The 26370-nt window shown below is 41.7% G+C and overlaps 3 protein-coding genes across 4 annotated transcripts in view; 2 read left to right on the top strand and 1 right to left on the bottom strand.

Moving 5' to 3' along the window:
* The first annotated feature begins 4887 nt into the window (after positions 1 to 4887).
* ADPGK (ADP dependent glucokinase) lies at positions 4888 to 18817 on the top strand. Of its 2 annotated transcripts, none has more exons than XM_083183553.1 (7): positions 4888 to 5760; positions 7222 to 7447; positions 10251 to 10313; positions 11094 to 11214; positions 11304 to 11500; positions 12165 to 12263; positions 16053 to 18817. In XM_083183553.1, the coding sequence occupies exons 1-7, from the start codon at positions 5534 to 5536 to the stop codon at positions 16593 to 16595; spliced, it is 1476 nt and encodes a 491-aa protein (XP_083039679.1). In that variant the 5' UTR covers positions 4888 to 5533; the 3' UTR covers positions 16596 to 18817. The 2 variants fall into 2 exon arrangements, with proteins under 2 accessions (XP_083039679.1, XP_083039680.1); XM_083183554.1 differs by having other exon boundaries at positions 4889 to 5760; positions 16056 to 18817.
* Positions 14730 to 26370, bottom strand: part of BBS4 (Bardet-Biedl syndrome 4) — a 71587-nt gene continuing 59946 nt past the window's right edge. The window contains exon 15 of the mRNA XM_083183552.1: positions 14730 to 14835. Coding sequence (XP_083039678.1) covers positions 14821 to 14835 — 15 coding nt within the window. The 3' untranslated portion in view covers positions 14730 to 14820. The remainder of the gene's footprint in view (positions 14836 to 26370) is intronic.
* Positions 23330 to 24439, top strand: LOC146074890 (E3 ubiquitin-protein ligase RNF113A-like). Its single transcript, XM_083183546.1, has one exon. It carries the CDS (start codon positions 23353 to 23355, stop codon positions 24370 to 24372), a length of 1020 nt encoding a protein of 339 aa, XP_083039672.1. The 5' UTR covers positions 23330 to 23352; the 3' UTR covers positions 24373 to 24439.

Genomic DNA, 26370 nt, shown 5'->3' with positions numbered 1-26370 from the left:
AGGACCCCGGAATGGGTCCAGGGGTGTCCTGTCCGGGGGTGCCTGTGACAAGGACAGGAGGAGGTGGAGAATAAAGCCTCCCTGTATGGTCCAGGCATGTAGCAAAAAGCAGAACGATACGGAATTTCTGGGAGGCTGTAATCTCACCTTCCTCATGTCCCTGGTGAAAGGTATCACAAGTATCCCCTGGACAGGACACTCCCCGTTCCAGGGTGTTGTCTGGGTCTGGCTTTAACTTAGTCCCCTAGATTTCTATACCTATTTAGTTCATACTTTACTTGCCTATCTGACCCTCTCCATCAAGGAGAAAATGCTCTGTTCCTGGACTTCCCTGGTAATGTGGGATTGCCATCACCTATGGTGAAACCCATTTCTTATGAATTACCTAGCTCACCACAGGTGCTGGCAATCCTACATTACTAGGGAAGTCCAGGAACAGAACATTTTCTCCCTCATGGAGAGAATCAGGTAGGCAAGTATGATTTAGTTCCTAAAAGATAACAAGCTACAGTATGACAACCCCCCCTTCAGATAGGTCAGACAGGTTTTAATGCTCTTTTTGAGAAATGAAAACAAAGGTGGCCTTATTTTTTAATCCAATTTCAATCTCAGTGTTAATAACCCAAGAAAAAAATGAAATTTTGCAAGGTTCACGACATACTTGCCTACCTGACCCTCTCCATGCAGGAGGAAATGCTCTGTTCCTGGACTTAAAAAGAGAGGTGTACCAGCGCTGGCTGTAAATAATTTAAATGATATGCAGAACGGTATCCTTTACAAAATTTATTATCAATAAAACATGCTAAAATAGCTGTACCATTAATAGATTTGGTATACTAATGTGTAAAACAGGGGGTTACAATAAAATAGCATAATAGGACATTCAATAGGCATCACAATGAATGTAGTATACGGGCATTGGATATGTATATTACCACACGGACGTCGCTGATGTTAGTCCCATATAGCAGCAGGTAGCCAGGTGGCCAAAAGCAGTCCCAAAACACAGAGTCCAGTTGTAGAATTAGGTTCCTCTGGTGGGAAAGGATGGTAAACCTGGAGGATGAATGTACTTTCCGGTCGCTGCCTCGGATGATGAGTCCGGATGGGGTGGTGCAGAAAGCACTGAGCGTTGGTCCGCTGTAGTGTGGATTGAACCCGGTTAGGTGATGCAGTAGGGGGTGATGTCCGATTGTGGAGGGCTCAACGCGTTTCCCTGGGTCAAACACCCAGCTTCTTCAGGAGCAAGTATACATGTATTACCATACTGGGCTATATAAATACCCTGGTGGTGATTACCAAATTAGGTGCAGCTGTACAATGTGAATAGATGTTAGGATACCGTTCATTAAAATAAATAAATGACGTTCAACCAGAAGGCAGATAAGGCTAGCTAATTATTAAAAAATATATATTTGTAATAATAATTTGGAAAAGGTGGTTTTTAAACCATTTATTATACAATTTCGATCCCTGTCATGTGACTTGTAATGGTCACGTGATGCGGAAGTCACATAGAAATACATATTTTCCGGTTTTTATAGCATATATCTCGTGCTGATAGGGGATGCTATGGAATTCATATAAAGAGGTTCGACTCACTCTATAGTTAGTAAAACGAGTAAGTGGAGATGAGAACAAGGATATAAACATAAAGATATCGTTTTCATTAAAGTGTGTGGTCACGTGTGAATTCTGGACCAATCAGAGTAGGTCACATGATCGGTGATGAAACTGGTCCTGTGGGTAAGCTCTTGTTGTTTACGTTGTCTACTAAGGGGGAGGGTGTTGCTGTATTGAGAGCCAATCACCCCCCTCAGCATATCCAATCATAAAGCACCGCGACGATGTAATGTTGTATGCCGGTCACGTGTGCCGGTCACGTATGGAGTCATCCAATCAGATAGCGGTCACATGAAACAAAGTGTCAAACTGATTATTATTACTAAAAGGGATTAGCTGGTTGCTATGGAGATGGTTAGTTGTTATTACGATGTATATTATAAGTTTCAATCTTGAAATCTGACAAAAGCCAGATAATAATAGGGTACATAGACTCATATTTTTAGTATTACAATACAACGATCACAGTTAGTATAGCCGGATATTGTGATCCCTATGTAGAATGCGGGCGCCCGCATTCTACATAGGGATCACAAAATCCGGCTATACTAACTGTGATCGTTGTATTGTAATACTATAAATATGAGTCTATGTACCCTATTATTATCTGGCTTTTGTCAGATTTCAAGATTGAAACTTATAATATACATCGTAATAACAAATAACCATCTCCATAGCAACCAGCGAATCCCTTTTAGTAATAATAATCAGTTTGACACTTTGTTTCATGTGACCGCTATCTGATTGGATGACTCCATACGTGACCGGCACACGTGACCGGCATACAACATTACATCGTCGCGGTGCTTTATGATTGGATATGCTGAGGGGGTGATTGGCTCTCAATACAGCAACACCCTCCCCTCTAGTAGACGACGTAAACAACAAGAGCTTACCCACGTGACCAGTTTCATCACCAATCATGTGACCTACTCTGATTGGTCCAGAATTCACACGTGACCACACACTTTAATGAAAACGATATCTTTATGTTTATATCCTTGTTCTCATTTCCACTTACTCGTTTTACTAACTATAGAGTGAGTCAAACCTCTTTATATGAATTCCATAGCATCCCCTATCAGCACGAGATATATGCTATAAAAAACGGAAAATATGTATTTCTATGTGACTTCCGCATCACGTGACCATTACAAGTCACGTGATACGGATCAAAATTGTATAATAAATGGTTTAAAAACCACCTTTTCCAAATTATTATTACAAATATATATTTTTTAATAATTAGCTAGCCTTATCTGCCTTCTGGTTGAACGTCATTTATTTATTTTAATGAACAGTATCCTAACATCTATTCACATTGTACAGCTGCACCTAATTTGGTAATCACCACCAGGGTATTTATATAGCCCAGTATGGTAATACATGTATACTTGCTCCTGAAGAAGCTGGGTGTTTGACCCAGGGAAACGCGTTGAGCCCTCCACAATCGGACATCACCCCCTACTGCATCACCTAACCGGGTTCAATCCACACTACAGCGGACCAACGCTCAGTGCTTTCTGCACCACCCCATCCGGACTCATCATCCGAGGCAGCGACCGGAAAGTACATTCATCCTCCAGGTTTACCATCCTTTCCCACCAGAGGAACCTAATTCTACAACTGGACTCTGTGTTTTGGGACTGCTTTTGGCCACCTGGCTACCTGCTGCTATATGGGACTAACATCAGCGACGTCCGTGTGGTAATATACATATCCAATGCCCGTATACTACATTCATTGTGATGCCTATTGAATGTCCTATTATGCTATTTTATTGTAACCCCCTGTTTTACACATTAGTATACCAAATCTATTAATGGTACAGCTATTTTAGCATGTTTTATTGATAATACATTTTGTAAAGGATACCGTTCTGCATATCATTTATATTATTTACAGCCAGCGCTGGTACACCTCTCTTTTTTTCCATTTACCTACCTAGAGACCTGACAAGTCTCAGTACCAGCTGCAGATAGTAGCGCACTGATCACCAAATCTTTTTTTTCTCTGTTCCTGGACTTCCCTGGTAATGTATGATTGCCATCCCCTGTGGCGAGCTAGGTAAAGGTGTTTGGTACTTGATGTTGATCGTAGTGCATCGCATCGCATGCAATATAGCGGCATGCGATGCAATTTTTAATTGTACAAGCACCCTGATGGGTGCTTACAATGTTAAATGCACCCCCATTGTCAACGCCACCCCCACTATCAACTCCAACTGAAAGCGTGGCGAGCGCAGCGAGCCCGCGAGGGGTGGCAGTACGTGTCCTCCGACCTTTTCATACCCCCACTATCCACGTCGGCATGGAGTTGATTTTAGATAGTGTGGCGAGCGCAGCGAGTCACTGAGCCCGAAGCGTGGCGAGCCCCCGCGAGGGGACTCGGATTACTTAACATGTATTCCGCGTCGGGCTCGGTGGCTCGCTGCTCACACCACACTATCTAGATCCAACTCCACGCCGACGTGGATAGTGGGGGTATGAAAAGGTAAGAGGACGCGTACCGCTGCGCTCGCCACGCTTCGGGTTGTCGTTGATAGTGGGGGTTGCGTTGACAATGGGGGGGGCATTTAACATTCTGGGGGCATTTAACATTGTATGCACCCATCAAGGTGCTTGTACAATTAAAAATCGCATGCGTTTGCATCGCATGCCATTTGCTGGCATGCGATGCGATATTTAATTGTACATTTTAGCTTTTTCACGCGAAAATCACATCGCATCGCATACCATATTTAGTGGTATGTGATGTGATGGGCGCCATGATAATACACAAGTACCAGGTGTTTCACCACAGTTGATGGCAATCATACATTACCAGGGAAGCACAGGAACAGATCATTTCCTCCTGCATGGAGAGGGTCAGGTAGGCAAGTATGGACCTCCCTGGTATACATTACCAGGGAGGTCCAGGCACAGAGCATTTTCTCCCTCATGGAGAGAGTCAGGTAGGCAAGTATGTCAATTCTCCCTGTAATACTTTCCAACCGAAACTACGATCCCTGTCTAACAGGTTACCTCAAGCTAGCACAGTACAATGTAGTAGTGTATCATTCATTCTAAAATTATGTAACCATTTTGAAATAAAAAGCAAAACAAAACGGAGAGCATTTATCTACAGGAGGTCGAAATGCTCAGCACGCTACTAATATCGGCTATAGAAACCATTTTGTAGGAGGTTTGTGTATGATGTTGTGTGGGTTTCGTCTCCAGATAAATGGCCGCCAATAATAGTTTCTCTGTACGCGATACAAATCTGTTCAGAGGGAGAGCTTGTGTCTGGTGACGTGGCCGTAAGCGAGCGTATCACGCCTCGCTTTCACTGTGCGATGAACGTCAAACCCCTCAGGTGACCTTTCCCCACTGTTGATTGGAAGATGCGCGCAGCCTCTTCCTTTCTCTGAGGCTACGCTCTCGCCTATTCACAGACCAAATTTACGCTGTAGCTGATCTTAGAAGCGGCAGTACAGAACTGCTTGCGGCTGCGGTGTTGAGAAAGGGAACTGCCAACCGGGAACTCCGAGTCGGCGCCTCCATTCATTCATCCTTCATTGTGTAGCTACTGGGCTGTGTGTGCTGCTGGATTCTCTTACCCTTTAATTGGTCTGAGGCATTCGCTTGTGATTGGGTAGATGAATGATTTATTGATGTGTTTGCAGCATATGACTAGTCTGTGCAGTAATAATAAGTAGTAGGCGTGTGGCTGCCTGTCTGATCACTCAGCGTCTTGTGCTGTTCTCCGGAAGAGTTTATGTAATATGGTTGAAGGAGTTACTTGCAGAAGGTTGTTAGTAGTTCTGTATTAGGTCTATTATTAGCAATGTTCTCTTGACTGTGAAATTTGCAGCAAATAAACTTTAGTGCACTACGGTATAAACCTTTTGATTTCATTCACTTTGCACGTAATGTGGACCAAAACCGTATGTGTGGGCCTGCTGGCCTTTGCAGTGGGACTTTTGCATCATCTGCAGCCTGACATCCCAGAGGCTGCCCTGGGCTACATCTCCTCATCCCTGCAAAGTCTCTCCTTCAGGGAGACCGCCTCCACTCCATCTATTGAAGAAACCCTGTCTGCTGCATGGGACCAGCTCATTGTAGCACCTGCAAAACATTGGGGAAAGGTAGCAGTGGGGTGAGTATAAACAGAGTCTGGCACAGTTATTCTGTAACCACTCATTTATAATGTAGTTCAGTAATGCTGACCATTTCTCTTCTTGACAGAGTTGAAGTAAAAAAACTCTTACAATAACTTGCCCATATTCGCCAAGTTATCCAGGATTTACGATAACTACCAAATCTAATGTTAATTGGCACAACAAATGTGTGCTACGTAGCTGGTGACTGTTATATGTGCTTAGTAGGCATCTCTAGAGACTAAGGGGTAGATTTATTAAGATGGTTAGATAATCTGGTTTTTATTACCAGCCAATCAGCTCCTACCTGTCATTTTTCAATCCAAGCCTGTAACTTCACAGTTAGGAGCTGATTGGCCAGTGATAAAAACCAGACACTTTATCACTTCACCGAGCTTAATAAATCTGCCCCCAACTAACGAATTATACTGTCCTTCCTCCGTTTAAAATAAGAGGAACATGAAAGAGATAATGAAGGTACAGGAAGTGAAATTAGGAAACAAAGAGGAGCATGCTCAGTATTAATCCTCCTAAAGGTGGAGACGTTCAGCTGCTGGCTAGCATGCATCAAGTACTTCCTATAGGTTGCTATGGGCAACTTCTCCACGTGTCCACCTCTCCACTCATTGTCAAGGAGCCCATACACGGTCCGTTGTGTAGGGCTCCGTTCTGTACTATGCGATGCGCGCTCCCGCGCATCACATAGTACGGTACAAAAAGTATGTGCTGCACATACTTTTTGTACTAGGTACACATCGGAACGGATCGCAGTGCATGCACACTGCATGCACTAGGGATGCGATCCGATGTGTACTTTAAAAGTACAGAACGGACCGAAAAAACGGACCGTGTATGGGGGGGCAGTAGACTTCCTACATTTCTCTCAAATACCATGGCATGAAGAGGAACTGATGTTAAAGGTGCACATAGAATGCCATGTTTTACCAATGAATAAATATAAACAACTTAATTTTACCTTTTTTTTTTTTTTTAATTTTGCTAAATTAATATAATGGAAACTGGCAGTGCACAGCATTAGGACAGGGGTTCCCAAACTGTGCCGTGATATCCTGGGGTGCCTTAAAGGACAGGCAGGGGTGCAATGGATTGGTAGAACATGACAAATGTATGACCAGTGTAATAGGCAAATTGTGGACAAACAAGTTATTCCTGTCCAATACCACATAATTGACCCCTAGGATGAGATATAAACACAATTTTTACTTAATTTAATATTTTTCTCTGATTTCCTCAGTGATAAACCTTTGGCCTAGGGGTGCCATGAAAAAGATTTATACTCTGGAGCACTGTGATTCAAAAAAGTTTGAGAGCCACTGCATTAAGACCATTATATTTACAGTTATATTTTTTATATAGCATAACTGGAAAAGGATGTTGACGTTTTTTTGTTTATTTAACAAGGAAAAGCTCACTCTTGTAACCATTTACCTATATTGCAGGGTGAATGCGTGCGTTGATGTGGTAGTCTCAGGGGTGAGCTTGTTGCAAGCCTTGGGTTTGAACCCCAGGTCAGGAGGAGATCACCTAGTTCTTAACACACAGGAGGAGCTGGCTGCTACGTTTCTGCACTACATGCAGCATGGTGCAGCTGCAGAGCGTTTCTATAGCGATGCTGACAGCTTTCAGCATATCTCCCGCACTGCCTCACAGGACCCTGGAGCCAAGGTAACACAACAGGCCAGCATGACACATCTGGGTGCTGCATGCAGTGTCATCCATTTATTGTAACAGCAGAAATGATGACACTTAGGAACTTTCTGGTATGAAATGGATACTTTTTATTTTGTGGCATTGAACTACAAAATGCAAATATTAAGTAAATTGTTATTTCCAGAATACTAAGACATGCCTAAGTACATACATTCCCCCATGGTTCTAGGAAATGAATTACAATGCTGCATTTGTATAAAAAGTCTGCAATATTATGCCTAAATATCCACCTTCTTCCTAATAATATACAAACCTATACAATCGCCGGGCAGTCACTCGATGTCTGGAGCACTGCGGGGGTTCAAATAGGGTAACTTGTTGAAATGTCCCATTCTTAACAGTTGTTGTATCTTGATACTGGGAGAAGTAGGGGTTCATCATCACTTCATGCCCACCATTATGCCTTAAATCCCTTACCCCATTCAGGGTAAATAGTGCAGAAAAATGTTCTCTCTTCCAATTAATCTGATCCTTGAGAAGATATTCTGTTATGATCATGTGGTGTGGGGCAAAGGAAAATCTGTTTGAGGAAGGAAGGGGAAGTGGGAGACAAGTAGGCACAGGTGTGTGGTGAATACAGCCCCCACGCCCCCCCCCCCCCCCAGGGAGGGGGGGGGGGCGGCACAATGCACACACTGTAAGCATTTCTTTAATGCTCACCTCTCCGGAATCCCCCATCAGCGGCAGCAAGTGCACAAAACAATTGCAGGGAAAATGGCAGATGAGAATTTTTGGTACTTGTGTATTATCACGGCGCCCCCGATGTTGGTCACGCGGTACGCGTCCTACGACCTTTTCATACCCCCACTATCCACGTCGGCGTGGAGTTGATTTTATATAGTGTAGCGAGCCACCTAGCCCGAAGCGTGGCGAGCGCACGCGTTTACCTGTGAAGTTATCCGCGTGCGCTCGCCACGCTTCGGGCTCGCTGCGCTCGCCACACTTTATAGAAATCAACTCCACACCGACGTGGATAGTGGGGGTATGAAAAGGTCATAGGACGCGTACTGCCGCCGCTCGCCACGCTTCGGGTTCACGTTTATAGTGGGGGGGTGACGTGGGGGTGCATTTAACATTGTAAGCACCCATTAGGGTGCTTATACAATTTTTAATCGCATCCCATCGCATTGTATGCCATATACAATGTCATACAATTTTAAAATTGTATGCCATTGTACAACATCGCGCGATATCGCATCGCATACCATCGTATGCCTTATGGTATGCGATGCGATGGGCGCCTTGATAATACACAAGTACCAAATTTTTTCTTGGTGTTTCGCACCCACACAGTAGAGAAGTGCTGCTTGCTAGGTTAAAGGGTGGCCTGGAGGGTAGAGGAGGCACATGTGCCTCCTCCTGGCTTAAAACACCCCTGTGCAGATGGCACACATCACCATGGAGTGTGAAGGAAGTAAAGAGAGTGTGTGGACATGATAAAAAATAAATGTAAGTAAACAGGAAGAAGTGGGTGTTGAGGGAGAGTTTTGGTGAGAATTTGGCCGGGCAAAATAAAGAGCTCTGTGGTTAGGGAAAATGTTGAAAATGGGGATGAAAGGAAGTCATTGCAGGCAGAAGAGTAGATGGTCTGAGGCAGAGCAAAGTGGGCAAGCTGGTTTGATCTTCGGATGTGGTGGGATCTATAGTGGCACAATGTTGCTGAGAGTTTTGTAAGCGAGAAAGTGTAGTTTGAAGATTCTGCTTTTTAGAATTTATACACCCTTAATGCAATCCTGTTACTTAAATATAATATGCTAGGCATACTTAATATATTCTTATTGATGGACTCCTCAAAAAAAAATGCATTTAAGCCTTTTTTATTTTTTATTTATTTATTTTGTGGAACCGTGGTGTTTGTTGGACCTTCCCTTATGCCATCACTTCAAATATTAGATCCAGTTTCTACTGCACTGCCATATGCCTGCCTCATGCATTGGAAAGTAGCTGGGGAAAATCCTATTAATTTAAACTTCTTAATTTTGCACCTTCTACAAGATACTAGATAGTATCTGATTGATTGCCCATAGCAACATCCCATCTGAAATGGTGAATTCCAAAATATAACTCCTTTTGCTCAGTCCCGACAGTCTGATTCGGGATTGAATACCCCTAAAGACTGTATAGAAGTGATACAATTAAGACAATTATCAGATAAAATGGGGAATATGAACTTTTTTTTTTTTTAAACTCAAGAGAACAAAAATACCTGACCTGACTGAGCCATAGGCGTTATTTTTGAATTCCTCCATGCACTAGATCTAGAAGATCACCAATTCAAAACTTCACCTAAAAAATGATAGCCCAGTTTAATGGGATGTTCACTTGTAGGCTAAGTTCAGTGATGGTGTGTTAATGGGGTTGGTCATTGATGATGGCAGCTATGTATCCAAGCACAGGGTGGGTGGCTAGTCTAGCCTTAAAGATACATACAAATGAGTAATTAGTTTAGTACATATGTTTGAGGAGTATGTGTGTCTGATTTTAATGTAACTCAGCATCAGCCCCTTGGAGTTTGGTCTGAATATAATGTGCTGTGAATAATGCAGTGTTATGGGTTCCGCCACCATCTCTGGGTTCCCCGGCTGTTTCCTCACCATGCTATACCAACTCCTGTTTACAGATGAGACGCAAGCGGCCAGCTTCAGAGTGGTTGATGCATGCTAAGCTGTGGATATTTTTTTTTTCTTAAACCACTTTTCTACAATGTTAAATAAGCCAATAGGTTTGAGACTTTGCCCTGTTTTTCCATTTCTTTCAGCACTTTGTTGGAGGAAATGCTGCTCTTATTGCACAGAGGTTGGCAACTCATCCTGATACGGAGGTAATTATTCCACAGCCATGATCAGGTATTCTGATACATGGTCTGTTCCATCACTAACACTGTTAAGTGATGTGTCTGTAGTATGTTTTACTACAAATAAGCCTACAGGTTGTTTACATCATTTAACGTAAATTAGCCCAAACAATTAATGTACTTCTAGCAATCTCATTTATTACTAGTAAGCCCGCTCAAAGCTACTGCTTCGAAAGCTAGTCTGCTACATTTTACAAACATGCACGAACACTTGCCTCTGTGTGCATGTGTGAGAGAGAGACGTAGTTTCGCTCACTGCCATCAGATGGCAGTGTTTCGGAGACACACTGACAAATATATATATATATATATATATATATATATATATATATATATATATATATATATATATATATACACACGAATGAAGAGATTCATGATAACCAGATAACTATTTGGCATGTAGGTATTGTATCCATTGAGGGTCAATGTGTATATTATTCTTGCTTTGCGTCATGTATTTGAGAGCAGTGGTGAATACCTTTAATGGCATTAGTCCTCTGAGTAAGTGACCTTTGCAATGATTTCTAGATATACAGTACGGTATTTGTGTTTTAGTTTGGCTGCTCGAGGCCTGAGCAGTCAGTATTTACTGTACTACTGAGAACAGAGCAGGAGTTATTGTGAAGTCATTGGCTCAGATTAAAGACGTATCAATATTATTTAGTCACATCCTTACAATAGTTGAGTCACGGCTTTGTAACCTATGGTGGTTGACTAAAATATACTTTGTCTTGTCTATCTCAGGTTCTTCTTTGTGGTCCAATAGGGCCTAAGCTTCATGAATTGCTAGATGAGAGGATCTTGGTCCCACCAGCATCTTTGCAGGAGCAGGATGAATATCATTTGATCTTGGAATATAAAGCTGGTAAGCAATTGTAATGTGTAGTTGTTGGTGGTGTTTGGGGTATATAAGATAAGGACATTATTATTTTTGTATGGTGTCCTACCTTCTAGGGGAACAGTGGGGCTCAGGTCACGCTCCAGCTGCCAGCAGGTTTATCTTTTCTCATGACTTGTCAAATGGCGCCATGACATCGCTGGAGGTTCTGCTCTCTAGTCTGGAGGAATTTCAGCCAGATTTAATGGTTCTTTCTGGACTGCACATGATGGAAGGATTAAGTCGTGAAAACAGGGTCAGCCGCTTACATGAGGTAAGGCAATAGATAGGCACGGCATGCATTATATATATATTTGACACTGTTTTGGTTCATTTTACTTTGTGTGTAACCTTTCCTTGCTGAGGGTTATTTATAGACCATATGGTAGGATAACTCAGGATTTCATTTACACTACTTCCCTCCACACAGATATAGCGACCCATAAAGATACAGCTCAACCTCATAAGGCTATTAACAAATGTAGTAATTAAAAAAGAAGAAAATTAAAGCAATGTTCCATGTCCCCACATTCTTTTATTTACAGTATCAGAGCTAATTGCATTTTAATGACTGGAAAGTATCAGTTATGTGGCTCTAAGGATAGACTCTTAAGCCAATCGTTAATAGGATTTCGATTATATAGTTAAGTCTAAGTGCTACATTAACAAGAACCCCTATGACCGTGTACCGGATCGGCAGAGTGCCTTGTCACATGTATTCCTGAACTTGACTATAGTATTGTGCAAAGGTGCTTTCGTAGTTCTCTTTATTACCATTTGTGCACATAAATTCATTTGTGTGTATATTACTTGTAACTATATTAATATGAAACTCCTATGTATTTCCTGACACTTGAATAAATTGTTCATCTTCTGATAAACTGCAAAACTGGAAACTAGTCTGATTGCTGAATTGGTGTTTTCATATATGTCACCAGGCTGCCATTGCTTTATCAGATGTTCCTTCAGATATCCTCATTCATTTGGAGCTGGCAAGTATGACAGATGGGGACTTAATGAGAGGAATCATCCACCAGGTAACCACTGAGCTGGGGACAGCTAATGGTAATAAAGGAGGTTAGGCTGAATCCACACAGACTTCAATTCTAATAATGGGGCAGATTTATTATGCCTGGTGAAGAGAAAAAGTGGAGATAAAATGAAAGGAGATAACCCACCAGCCAATAAATGCCCAACTGTCATTTTTCAAAACAGTTGATTGGCTGGTGTGTTATCGCCTTTAATTTTATCTCCACTTTTTCTCCACTTTATCTCTTCACTGGGCTTAATACATCTGCCCCAATGTATGACCAAAAGGACACATTTCATTCATTGTTAAATACTATTGCACCACAGGGTTGGCGGTGCTCACAGGAGTCTTAATGTGTACTCAAAAGGAATGGAAGAAAATAACCATTTATTTTGTTGGGCATGCTCAATTTTTTTATTTATTATTTGAATGAAGACATTATAGTTTATTAATATACATTTAAATATACAGAAGTAATTCTAATATAAGAAATTGTATAGGTATCAGCGATTTATTGTATAGAAGAGGTAGGGTATCTCGTACAGGACACGAGTAGTGCAGCATATATTGAAAACAGCAATATATGAATACTTCACAAGGATTGGTACAATTTTGTCAGTGCCGGAGGTTCCCCCCAGAAATCGAATGATCAGATACTCAGAAGAAAAACTGCTAGTTGCAAAGAGCAACTATCCATTTACAAAGGGATTTCTCTTTTTTGTACACTTGTCAGATTGTGATTTTATTTATATTGATTAAAACATAACTTTTCTTATTAAAATTTATCGGCTACGTTAAAGTAGCTCTAAGACATACAGATGTAGCCTGTCTAATCCTTGCCGGCCGCCCGCCAGATCCCTTTCACTGGCGAGCGCCGGAAATAGGGACTGGGACGTGTGTCCCAGTATCGCAGCGGCTGGGCAGCATCTCCCTGCCCATCTCCGCTTTAGGGAGACGCTGCCCAGTTTGGGGGGGGGGGGGGGAGGTGTCGGGGCGGCGAGGTGGACCGGTGGCAATAAAATTAAAATGAAACACTGGAGTCTGACTTTTCCTCCCTGCCACTGCATCTGGCTCAAGTTTACCCTTTAGTGCGGCAGCTAGCTCTCTGGGCAAGAATGCTCAGTGTGCAGTAACCACCTCCCAAGTTATAATAATAATATTATAATAACCTATAATAAAAATAAAAGTTGCAGACCAAAAAAGACACATTCGGTAATGAAGGTGCAATGTTTCTGTATTCCAGGGCTTCATAAGTATACATGAAGATGTGTAAATGTCACAATACAAGTTCCACAAATGAATATATATAATTCAAAATTTTTTATTTTAATGAGCATCTATAAACAGATAAAAAAAAGTTATTGTAACAGGTGGTAATATATACATGGGATGTGTGACTTTAAAAGCTAGAATCAGCGAAAATATATTCAATATTTGTGTAATGGGACACTATTAGAGAATCTTTTACTAAAGATATCTAAATATCTCTGCACATGTTACATCTGCCCCACCTGCAGTGCACATGGTTTTGTTCATTTGAGAAGGAATTTGCCTTTGCTAGTGAACCAGAATAAGGGCCAGTATGTATGTGGATTACAAATTGGATATATATTGTTGAGACAGGCTCACGTGACGTATATCTGCCTTCTCCTGCCCACCTGTGCATTATTTAAAGCTATAAGCAGGTGGGTGTGTCGGATAAAGACAGAGGTGAGAATTGGTAAACGGAACTGCTTTTGTCAGTCATTCAAAACATTATCCCTCTTGGCAATCCATTGCAGGGAGGTCAGATGAGCCTGGTGACACAATGATAGTCCTCTAAAAGTGTGTAAGGAGATGGGTCTCAGTGGAGTCAGTTCTTCTAAGAGCAAGTGTTATGACACGCTCCATTAGGTTTCGTCAAAATATTAAATAGTTTTCAAACTTAGACCGAAGGTTCACTGGTGTGTCCTGGTCCTGTGCACTGGATCATGGACTTTCCTAGACTTTCATTTTGCATGGAGGTAGCTTGTTCACTCTGGTGAACAAGCCACCTCTTGGACTTGTATTGTGACATGTACTCAATTACATGATTGTAAATCCATATACTTCTGTAGCCTTGGACTACTGAAACATTGCAGCTTCATTATTGCATATGTATTATTTATGTCTGCAACTTTTTTGTTATGTACATATTTGCCTGTTATGTGATAGTGGGTCGATAATGCCTAGGTCAGGCATGTCCAAACTGTGGCCCTCTACATCCCAGCATGCCTTGCCATAGTTTTAGCATTCCCTAATAGCAAAGCTGTGGCAAGGCATGATGGGACTTGTAGTTTCACAACAGCTGGAGGGCCATAGTTTGGACATGCCTGGCTTAGGTCTATCACTAATGGTCGACACATGGAAATTCAGTGCCAGATTTTGGCGGTTTTTCTGGTTGAAATTACATTCGCCTATTTAATTAGAGACGATTTTTCTGTCAAGAAATCCGTCCCTGTCCAAAAAAAAAAAAAAAAACCACTTGGATCGATGATTCCATTTTTTACTTTATTTTCTGTTTAGCCGATGCTAAAGTCTCCAGTCTATTCAATTTCCATCTGAAAACAGACGCAATTGATTAATCAGTTAGCCGAAAAAAACTGACTTCATTGAATAGCCCTATATAAGTATATTGTACTGCATTTTGTTGTGAAATTACTTGTTCCAAGGAACATCTTCCCCATTGATGTAACATCATATAATTTAACCATGCTGGGTAATGTAACTGGTTAATATTTTATTATAGGCACGCAATTGGTTAATATTTTATTACAGTACAGTTTTCCCATATTTTTTATGTATTATTTATTGTAGTATATAACACAAGCTGCTTTTTGTACACAGTATAAGCTGCTGCTAGAATGTAGCATTTAAACAACTACTCAAAAAGCTGAAGTTACCTAAGCTATTGAAAGCTGCACTCAGCAGCCCCCAGGGTTATTTCTGTTCACCTCTTGAAGTGCAAGCTTACCAATCAGAAGCTGCAGTTTCTGTGATGTCATAAATATTGAATCTTCGATTTGGTCCTCCTACTCAGTCCCTCTACTACTGCATTACACTGTATCTGAGATTGCTGCTTTAGTCTATAAATAACTAAAATAGGCCCATGAGGCATGTACTGGCAAAGTACAGAAAGGCTGTCCCCATAGAATATGTCAATCTAACAGATGTACCTGTTTGATTTGGAATGACGTAAAATACTGTTGGGTAGATGTATGCAGCAGTGATAATGGAGAAGTGATAAAGTGCCTGGTACTTTATCACCGGCCAATCAGCTCTTGAAGTTACAGGCTGGGTTTAAAAGGGGACAGTTGATTGGCCGGTGATAAAGTACTAGACACTTTATCACTTCTCCTCCATTATCACTGCTTCATACATCTACTCCTAAATGAGTGATACAAGTTTGATTTGCTTTTAAAAGTCTCCCATATACTATAATGTGTATAAAGTGTGTAATCTATACCCATGTTTTGTGCTCACGCCAAAGCCATTAAGCCACGCCTCCTGTTGTGTTCCTGGCGCATCTGCTTCTGTTTTGTGTTTCTACAGGTGGAGTGATTATTTGCTATCTATGCACAATTAGTTGTAGCACACATTTGCAGATAATGCTGCATATTAAGAAAAAACTGCAATGTTCTATTTCTTATCCCTGTCTCATTTTACATCTGTGATTTGACACATATGTCCCACTCTGAATGAGGTCTGCATAGAGTAAGTTGGTGGTGGTGAAGATAGGTGTCATCCTTTTATAAGATCTTTGTGTTCTTTTGGCCAGCAGGTCTTCCCTCTGATTAGCTCTCTGGGACTCAATGAACAGGAGCTGCTATTCCTCAGCCAATCAGCCTCTGGTCCTCACTCCACCCTGTCCACGTGGTCGGGCGTTCCCGATGTCGGAATAGTGAGTGACATCTTGCTATGGATCCTTCAGGATTCTGTCCGTGGAGACTCTGCTCTTACAAGAGTTCATTTTCACACCTTGGCCTATCATATTATTGCCACCATTGATGGCTTCTGGGGTAACCAGGTAGCTGCAGTTGCTGCAGGCGCTCGGGTTGCTGGAGCTCAGGCTTGTGCCAGCGAAATAATTGAACCTTCACGAGTAATGCTGAAGAGCCCATTGGAATTTTCTACATCGCAAACAGACAAGGGTCCAGTTGCCAGAATAAGTGCACAGGAACCAGTGGCAGTGTGGAGTAAGGGAGGGGTTACCTTCCATTTCACACCAGTGCTGGTCTGCAAGGACCCCACAAGGACTGTGGGATTGGGTGATGCCATATCTGCAGAGGGCTTGTTGTTCTCTGAGGCCAAGACTCAGTGAAGACACAATGCTTTCCTCCACATCAGGTTTGCTGAAGTTGATAAAAAGCTGCTCAGAGCCATCTTGCGCATTGTTTCGGAGGGTGACGATAACACCGAGGACCATGTTATATGCTGTTAGATGTTACAAAAAAAATGAGCAAAGGAAATGAATGGATACTAGGTAGAAATATATGTAACAGGAGCTGTTTTTTGATTTGTTGAAATTTGCCCAACATGTTCCCACTATGGCCACGGGTTAATAGACATGAGAGGAAATCACTTGTATTGCCTCTCTGCGCACGGTATTGCTGTATTGTGCATCTGCACTACTCTGACTTCTCTAGTCTCGACCTACATACTCACAGTCCTTTTAGATGTCTGCATTTTTACATGAGTTTTCAATGCAAGTTACACACATATACTGTGAACAGTGATTTTTAGTATCATATCTGTTTAGAGTTAGGCCACACCAATCTGCGTTTGACTTGTTTTCCTTTTAGTGCTTTCATTGCAGTTAAAATTACACAGCTGTATCTTAAAATACTTGCATTTCAAATGTATTGCCATGTGTATTGTTCATATGTTTTTACTGCGGATAACAACTCTTAAATGCCAGTAAGTTTGTACCCTTATGTTGCTCCAGAGCCAAAGACAGATGACTTTTATTTTTTTTTCAGGTCTGCAGTAAAAAAAATTCTGTTACACTTCGTATTGGGGGAAACTGTTCAACATGGCATTAAATTAAACAAGTTTTTAATATTTTAAAAATGTGTGTTCTATGAATGTAATAAGGAACAGATGTGTTCTCATACATCTAGCTTCAATACGCCATGCAGCATGAGAAGCCAGGTACCTTACAATGCTAACATCAGGCATCTTTTCTTGCTAAAAAATGCATCTTGCATGCAAAGTAATGTGACTAGGTCACACAAGGACACTGGGCTGCTTAATTTGATATGATTGATATGGTGTGTGTGGCAGAGGGGATATATTTAGTAAGCCATTAAGAGAGATAAAGTACAAGCCAGTCTGCTCCTAACTGCCATGATAGTCTGTTTTTAAAAATGAAAGGACCTGGCTGGTTGGTACTATATCTCCATTGACTTTATCTCTCCTCAAGGCTTTGTTCATAGATAAGTCTTCCTGCAAAGCAGAACAGAACTTTTATTGGAAAAAAAGGAGCAGTTACATTGTAGCACTCAATATAAATATTCAGACACACATATGTCTAGTGTCCATGAGTCTCTGAAACACTGCCAGCAGAGTCACAGTGTTGTGAAAAAATATATACCCAACACTAAAAGACTATCGGGTGACTTGGCATGACTGCAGCAATAATGTATGACGGCACATCTGTATCGGTTGTTTAATTGCACCATGCCGTGCTCTCACAGGCTGTCTCTGCATGATGGGGCATCTAATTCTACAGATCGCCTTTAATGGTATTACAGACTCTCGGACAACAGATTAGTTTTAACAAGAAGATTAACTCTGGCATATTAAAGAAAAACTGGAGTTCTAGAAATCAGTTTGCTTTCATTATTGGCAGGGTCTTGCATTGTACACTCCTTTTAGCTTCCTGACCTCCCTCCTGGCTTTATATGCATCCATCTCTGGACCCCTGGCTATGATGGAGTTTTGGACCAAAAATATTTATACAATTTGTTTTGTTTTCTTACGGTTATTGTGCAACTTTTACTTTTGACTTTAAAAAAAAAAAAAATCTGTTGAAGCCAAGCTTAGCTTATTTACTCAGCAGTCCCACTTTTTTTTTTTTATTCTTTTGCATTTAATGCTGGAACAACTGCAGATTCATACTGACATTGCTGTTACAGTTCTAAACAGGAACACACTGCTCAGTTATTTATACTTCTTGTCATAGCAGGTCATGAATAATAGTAATGTGTGATTTTGGGTCTACTATGCTGTTACCAGTGTGTGTGAGCACAAAACAAGCCCAATTAGTCTGCTTGGAATAGATTGTGTTATTCTCAGGCATAAGGCGGAAGACCATAAGAGAACAGCCATGTGATACTCCATGATGAGATAGTTGTATGGCATTTTGCACCAAACAGCTGGGTTTGAGCCCCTAGGTGTATGGCTTACGTTTTCTCACTGAATTATTGACTGTTCACCATGCAGCTTTGGTGTAATTTCTTGATTTTGTTTTTTGGATCATTGAAAAATCCAGCTTTTGTAATTTGTGAGATGTACTGTGTAACTTTTTTTTTTTTTTCCTTTAAAAATAAATGTTTTTTTAACCAATAATCTGGGCCTTGTTTGTGGTACAGCCATTACTTAGTGTTTTTAATTAATAAAACAATTTGAAGAACTCCTTACCATTAGTTATAACATACGGGCAGTCAGTTTCATTATTCTTATACTCCTATTAAAGACCTGGCTCCTGTGATCTGTTACACAACCATTTGATCAAAGTTAATGGAACACACACACACACACACACACACACACACACACACACACACACACACACACACACAGCTCCATCATGTACCTAGCAACACTTGTTGCAATAGCGAAGTATGCAGTGTGACATGAGTGCAAATGGTGGGGATAGGAGGGTAATGTCATGCTCTCCCAATAGTTTCAACAGCTGTTAGAGTATTTAACAAAAGCTAGACAGAAGTCTGATACAAACTTGCATGTACAAAAATTACCATTCTACGCATAAGTAACTTTTTTTTTTTTTTTTTATTGATTTTACCCATTATGTTTATTGAAAACATCAGGACCCTTATGTCTAATTTAAATACAAATATGTAAAGTTATTACCCAACTTCAAAGTGACTGTAAATCTCACATTCCTATTTATAAAAGTAGATATTTCTGTTTCGCCTGCAGTAAAATGATGTGAATACTGCAAACTGATCTATCGCAATGAAAATATTACATGCAAATCATTTTAAGTATTCAAAGATTTGAAGTATTTTGCATATAGAAAACATCTTAGAAAAGATACTGGTGTAAAATAGCAATATTATTATTATTTATTATTATTATTGTTTATTTATATAGAGCGTCTAATACCACTTTCACACTGCGTAAACGTTTTAAAAAACGGTATTTTGAAACGGTATTTAAAACACATTGCAGTAGAGTACCGTTTTAAATACCACTCACATCAGGCAAGCCGTTCAATCCCCTGACAGCCTATCACAGGTCTGTAGTCTGTTGATTTTACTAAATACCGTTTCAGAGCCATTCCCACTGCAAACGGCTCTGAAATGTGTAGGACTCTGCTTTTTAAACATTTTGAAATAACGGTTATCTTTAACCGGTAAATTAACTCTGGTGCTTTCCCACTGCAGCCTTAAACGTTTTAAAAGGGGAAAAAAAACTGCAATATACCATTTAACAAGTGCGGTGTGAAAGGGGTATAATACATAAATGAGCAAAAAAAGGAAAATAACTACTCACAGTACAAGGCAATTTAGGACAAGTACATGGTAAATAAGGATAGTTGCATCAGGGGACAAGACACTGAAGCAATTATTTAGTGGCAGAGGTATAGATATTCTAAGAAAAGCACATGAAGAGAGAGGGCCCTACTTTTGAGAGCTTACATTCTAAAGGGAAGGGTATCAAACTCCTATCCTCCCTTAAGTCATGTTAAAAACATGCAACATTGTGGGCTGGATTACTGGACTGGGGAAATGACAAAAAGAGGGGCCAACCCCACAATAGAGTTACAGCAGTTTATTTTATTTTTTTTCAAGCCATTTTCTTTCCACTCAATAAAAAGCATGCTCATACCCCATTATATGACAGTCCAATGCTGCCTCATCCCCCTCTGTATGCCAAAACCCACACATATCCTGCCTAGAGCCCCCTCAGTCTGAGGGCTTGGGAGGAATACTCAAGAGCTGGTCTACCGGCAGAGAGAGCTGTCCCAGTTGGTAAAGCACTGGGAGTGATGTCACTATCCATTACACATCCAGGATTTTCCCAGACACTACCCCACTCATGGAATTACGTGGATCCTACATTCGCCCAGGACCGGAGCATCAGACCTAATGATGGAAGAGACTGAATATTATTTCAGATGTTAAAATTATGCCACATTTCTGTTGTCACACAGTTGTTGTGGAGTTGTCTTAGGACCAGAACCTAGTGTGTGCAGGCGGGTGGGGTAAGTGTAGCTGGTTTAATATACAAATTTCTAATAGGCTGAGGCAAACTGTGATCAATACCAGGCTATTGGTGGAGGCTTAGAGCAGGGATTCAGGGACTAATATGCAGGTATATGCCGGTGGTCTTTGCCAGAGCTAGCTAAACAAGTGGAATTGCAGTCCCTGGAAAAGTATTTACTGAACTCTTCAACAGGATGATGGCAGATCATGGCACCTGTAAAGAAATTATCCAGGTGGAGACTCAAGGAGTGTGGATTTGAAGATCTACAGTGTCTAGACAGTCAATTGGTCCACACAAAAAAAAGGTGACATGTTTTCACAGTTTGTGTCAATGTCGACATCAACCCCCCACGTACCCTTGCATGGTTGGTATGATGCCATGCTTCGGGCCTACTGCCTTGCTTGGCATACTGTTCCCGATTGTAGTCCACGTGGATGAAAACAAAATCGTGATAAACTCATATCGACCTTTTTATCATCGATATAATGCTCGTTGACTTTTTGACAATGTTGATATATTGTAGGTGAATCTTTCAATGTTGACCTATTGACCAGATTTAACCTTTTTCTGTGTCAACCTGCCTATCTATACACTGTAGACATTTCAAATGCAGCCTGAATCAAAAGGATTGATATAACTCTATAGAGTATAAGCTTGCGAGCAGGGCCCTCCTACCTCCATGTCGGTTTGTATATACCCAGTTTGTTTAATCACTGTTTTCTCCAATTGTAAAGCGCAATGGAATATGCTGCGCTATATAAGAAACTCTAAGTAAATAAAAATAAATAACTCATGAAATTTCCCTAATACAAACTACAGAAGGGTCTCAGGACATAAGACACTTATCGCCGATTGCTGGGAAGCACCTCATTTCTCCATTCCAGTGGGACAAAAAGCTAAACGTAGCTTGCCAAGCGTAAAGATGATCTGTAAGAAAAGGATCATTGCTCCCATTCTGTTGTAGTGTACACCAGATGAAAAAAGAGCATTTTAGGAACTCCGTTAATGTACGCCACTCTTCTACTACTACTACTACTACCCGGAGCATAAATATGGAAGAAATAAAAACGCAATGACAACTTCAAAGTAATCTGTTGATACTTCCTGGCCTAATAAGGGAGGAAGCTCTAAGGTAGTCAACACCAGCCCCAAAAGGAACAACAGAAAAGGGAACTGACCATCCCCTGAATCGGCTGCTCCTTAAAGCATCACACTCATAGAGGCGCTCTAACAGATTGACCCAGGTCAGTCTTTTCCAAAACCAGCCCCAAAAGACCTGGCAAAGGTTTGCTGATTCATTACTCTGAGGAGGCATCGCTGAAGTACACTGGATACTTCATTAAAAGTGGAACTATTATCTGATGATTCAAAGGACAACAAATCCTAGAAAAATCTCTGTGATGAGGGGGAAAAAAAGGAAACATTTGTTTTGTCTTAGGGGAGGTACATGACAAGCAATATATTGGCTGATATATCATTCTATATCATATCATTTCGCCCCCGTTTTCGCCGCTCATCGGCGCTGAATAGACGCTGTGCGCATGTGCACAGCGTCTATTCTCGGCAAGCTGGGGGGCTCCCAACTGTCGCCCCCACCGCAGGACAATGGCGGCCCCGGGCGGGACGCGGGAACGTCCCCGAATATCGGGACTTTCCCGCGGAAATCGTGACAGTTGGGAGGTATGACACACACACACACACACACACACACATATATATACATATATACAAAGCCTGTTACACACACAGCCTGTTACACACACACACACACACACACACACACACACAAAGCCTGTTACACACACATATATCCATACATACACAGCCTGTTACACACACACACACACACACGCTTTTTGTCTGTTCCCCCCTGTCCTCAGCCATGCATTGCGGGCGGCATTACCTTTTGAACCAGGAACTTGGAGCAGGACAGCCATCGCTGACCGGGCTTAGGCAAATTTTTTTTTTTTTTTTGTGTGTGTGTCGGGACCCGGGCCCCCCTGGCAGGCCCGGGCCCAGGTAAAATGTACCCGCCCCCCCCTGCCTCTCGGCGGCCCTGAGCATATCCAATAGTCAAGATATGCATACACACAAAAAAGCAAACATAAACAAAAAAAAGACAACAATACAGGCAAATGTAATAAATTGTGAAAATCAGGAAACAAGACAAAACACACAACAGAAGGAGAGAGAAGGGACAGGAAATGGGAGGGAAGAATATAAAACACAACAAAGGTAAAAATATTGTCAATGAACACTGATGAGGGACTGACTTTAGAATGTAAGCAATTGCATGATTTTCATAGACTATAGAAATATCTCTGCCACTGTTGCTGAGCGACCATATTGCCAGCAATTGGAGTGTGCAATTGGAGCACTCCCGTTTTCATCCCCCTAATGGTCGCTGGTCGGAGGAGCATGCTCCTCCAACCAGCGACTTCCCCGCCTCTTCTCCCGGCAGTGTGTCGTTTTCATCAGCGACCCTCTCTGGTCGCAGATGAAAACGGGACACTGAGCAATATATTGCCAGCAATCATATTGCTCAGTGTGTACACAGCTTAAGCAGGAGTGTAGTAGATAGGGAGAAGTATATCTCCAATAAAAAAATCAGGCAGTTGGCACAGATGGACGGCACACCGGAGCCTGGCACGGTACAGATGAGCGAACCGAAACCCTCTGCGGAGGCCAAGACCCCGGTCTGTAGCTTCCTTTTCAAGAAAAGCAGCAGGAAATTCGCAGGCCGAAAACGCAGAGGAGAGGAGCGGGAGAGCAGTGAAGATGATGATGAAGGGGCATCTATCATCAGGAGGAAAAAGAGGGAGATCATCAAGCCCATGGTTCAGATGACAAAACAAAGTGTTAAGGAGGCAGCTGACTACAAAGCGAGTAGCAGTGATGATGAGGAGGAGGTTTCATCAAAATCTATAACGGTGTCTTATAAATCCACACGATCTGCGAAAGCTGTAGGCCCAGATGACATGGGAGCCACAGCCACATATGAGCTTGATACAGAGAAGGACAAAGATGCTCAGGCAATATTTGAAAGGAGCCAAAAAGTACAAGAGGAGATTAAGGGAAAGGAGGATGATAAAATCTATCGTGGAATGCACAATTACAAGAAGTTTGTTAAACCTAAAGACACCTCGCTAGGGAACGCATCTTCCGGCATGGTGAGGAAAGGTCCAATTAGGGCTCCAGAACATCTTAGGGCCACAGTGCGGTGGGACTACCAACCAGATATTTGCAAAGATTACAAAGAGACTGGATTTTGTGGGTTTGGGGATAGCTGTAAATTCCTCCATGACCGCTCTGACTACAAACATGGCTGGCAGCTGGAGCGAGAGCTGGAAGAGGGACGTTATGGAGCCAATGATGAAGAAAATTATGAGGTGAGCAGCGATGAGGAAAGCCTGCCCTTTAAATGTTTTATTTGCAGAGATTTCTTCAAGAATCCGATCATTACAAAGTGTAAACATTATTTTTGTGAGAGTTGTGCCCTGCAACATTATCGTAAATCCAAACGGTGTTATGTCTGCAACACACAAACAAATGGAGTGTTTAATCCAGCTAAAGACTTGATTACAAAGATGGAGAAATACAAGGCCAAGCAGAATGAAACCGATTCACCTGAAGAACAGGATTAGCTGCAAAATACTCCTGAACATTTTATTTAACTCAATAAAGCATTTATATACAAAAAAAAAAATCAGGCAGTTACATCAGATATGTAATGGGGAGCCCATTGCCTGATCAAATCTCTAACAGCTACTATAAACAGTAGGGAACCTCTGCGTCAGAGCAAGGGGACCCCAAAAGGCATGGTCCATAGTCCATGGTACTAGCTCACTACCTAGCAGATTAGTCAATCAGCCTCTCACTCCTTTCTCTTCCACTTTCATTCTGAGCAGCCACCCACATTTCCCTGCTTTCTCTTTACTTCCTTTATTCACTCTACTTGGGAATTATTGATGGATTTTATGGACAGTTCTTTCATATTATTGTTATATCATTTTAATAAGTTGACTTATCTTTCATTCTTTCAATAAAATGTTATTTAAAAATAAACAATCTGAAATCCAGAACAAGCCTGATCTCTGATGAAGTGTGTGGGATGTAAGCCATGAGGTCTTTGGTTGCATTAGATATTAATAATATCCTCAACATTGAATGTTCACTCTGAATCGTTGCCAGAATCTCCTGGGACAAACTGCTGAACACTTAAGTGCAGTGGCGACGAAAGCACCATGAGATAACCTTACAGCATCTGCTATTACCACAGGCTGGCTCAGTCACACCCTGCTTAGCTTCTGAGATCAGTCACAAGGCCTGCTCAGGTTGGTTAAGAGAGGCTATAATATGGGGTCAGAAATGTAGCATTACAAACACGATTTCTGCCTTTTTTTAGTACTATTTTAAGAGTACTAATGATTATTCTGGGCCACACCAAAAACATTCCACTACCCACACATACAAACAGCAGGGTCTGAGTAGAGACTCAGATAGAAGGGCTGTAGGGCACACGCCAATCCTCTTTCTAAGCCATAGCTGATAACCTGCAGTATTGTGGATTTTGTTTTCACCTGTCCAAAGCATGAGGAAGAAAACATCTGCAATGACAATTCCATTTTCACAGCCGCAATTGCAAAAATACATGAATCTTGGAATTTATCCCAGAACCTGTGTTTTTTCTTGGGATAAATCGGTAATATCTTCTCACCAAAAAATGGGGGTTTTGAATTGTCTGATAATGAGCATTCGGCAACCCCCCCCCCCCCCCTATTTTTTTGTGCAAAAATTTACTGCGCCAGATTAGATCTCCCCAAAGAACTTAGAATTGGTTCCTTATATCTGTTCGGTCACCAGGTGCATCACATCTTGCAGAAAGTACTCCCTCTACAGTACTTCTTTGTTGATGTAGAGATCACTGGCCGGTAGTCCCAGAAACGGCATCAGCCAGGCTGCATGCCGCACTAATGTTGCTATGGCTGACATCACTACTGCTTGGAGCGCACAAGACAAAAAGGATCATAATCCAACGCACTCTCTGCAGAGAGAACTTTTAACAAGACATGGAGATCACTGCACTAGGGACAGCTTATGGTACAATAGCTGCTGTTTTCCAACTCATTCCACATAAGAACTTCTTCTGTTTTTATGTCTATGTTTGTCCAATTTGGTCCACTGTACTCCCATTTCACATCATGACTACAATATATCACCCGTTTTTTTAGCACTACAGCTACAACGCCGCCCTCTGCCCGCCGTCTCCCACGCCTCCGGCCCCCTCTCCCCATGCCATTGAAAAAGCGTTCGGTACTTGTGAGTTATCCGGGCGTCCGATTTTTAAATCTGGTCGGATCGGGACATCGCATCGCATCGCATGCGACCATCGGATGCGATGCGATGCGATGCGATGACCCGATTTTTCCATAGGAATCAATGTTAAAATGGACTGAGTCCATTTTAACATGGAATTCAATGGGAAAAAGGGGTCCTTTTCATACCCCTACTATCCAAGTGGGCATGGAGTTGGATATAAACCTGTGGCGAGCGTAGCGAGCCACCGAGCCCGAAGCGTGGCGAGCGTACACGGAATACCGTCCCCTCGCGGGGCTCGCTTCGCTCGCCACGCTTCGGGCTCG

This window comes from Crinia signifera, chromosome 4, assembly GCF_055691185.1.
Source record: "Crinia signifera chromosome 4, ASM5569118v1, whole genome shotgun sequence".
NCBI lineage: Eukaryota > Metazoa > Chordata > Amphibia > Anura > Myobatrachidae > Crinia > Crinia signifera.
The sequence above is the reverse complement of the archived record's forward strand: the minus strand, read 5'-3'. Positions and strand labels throughout refer to the sequence as shown.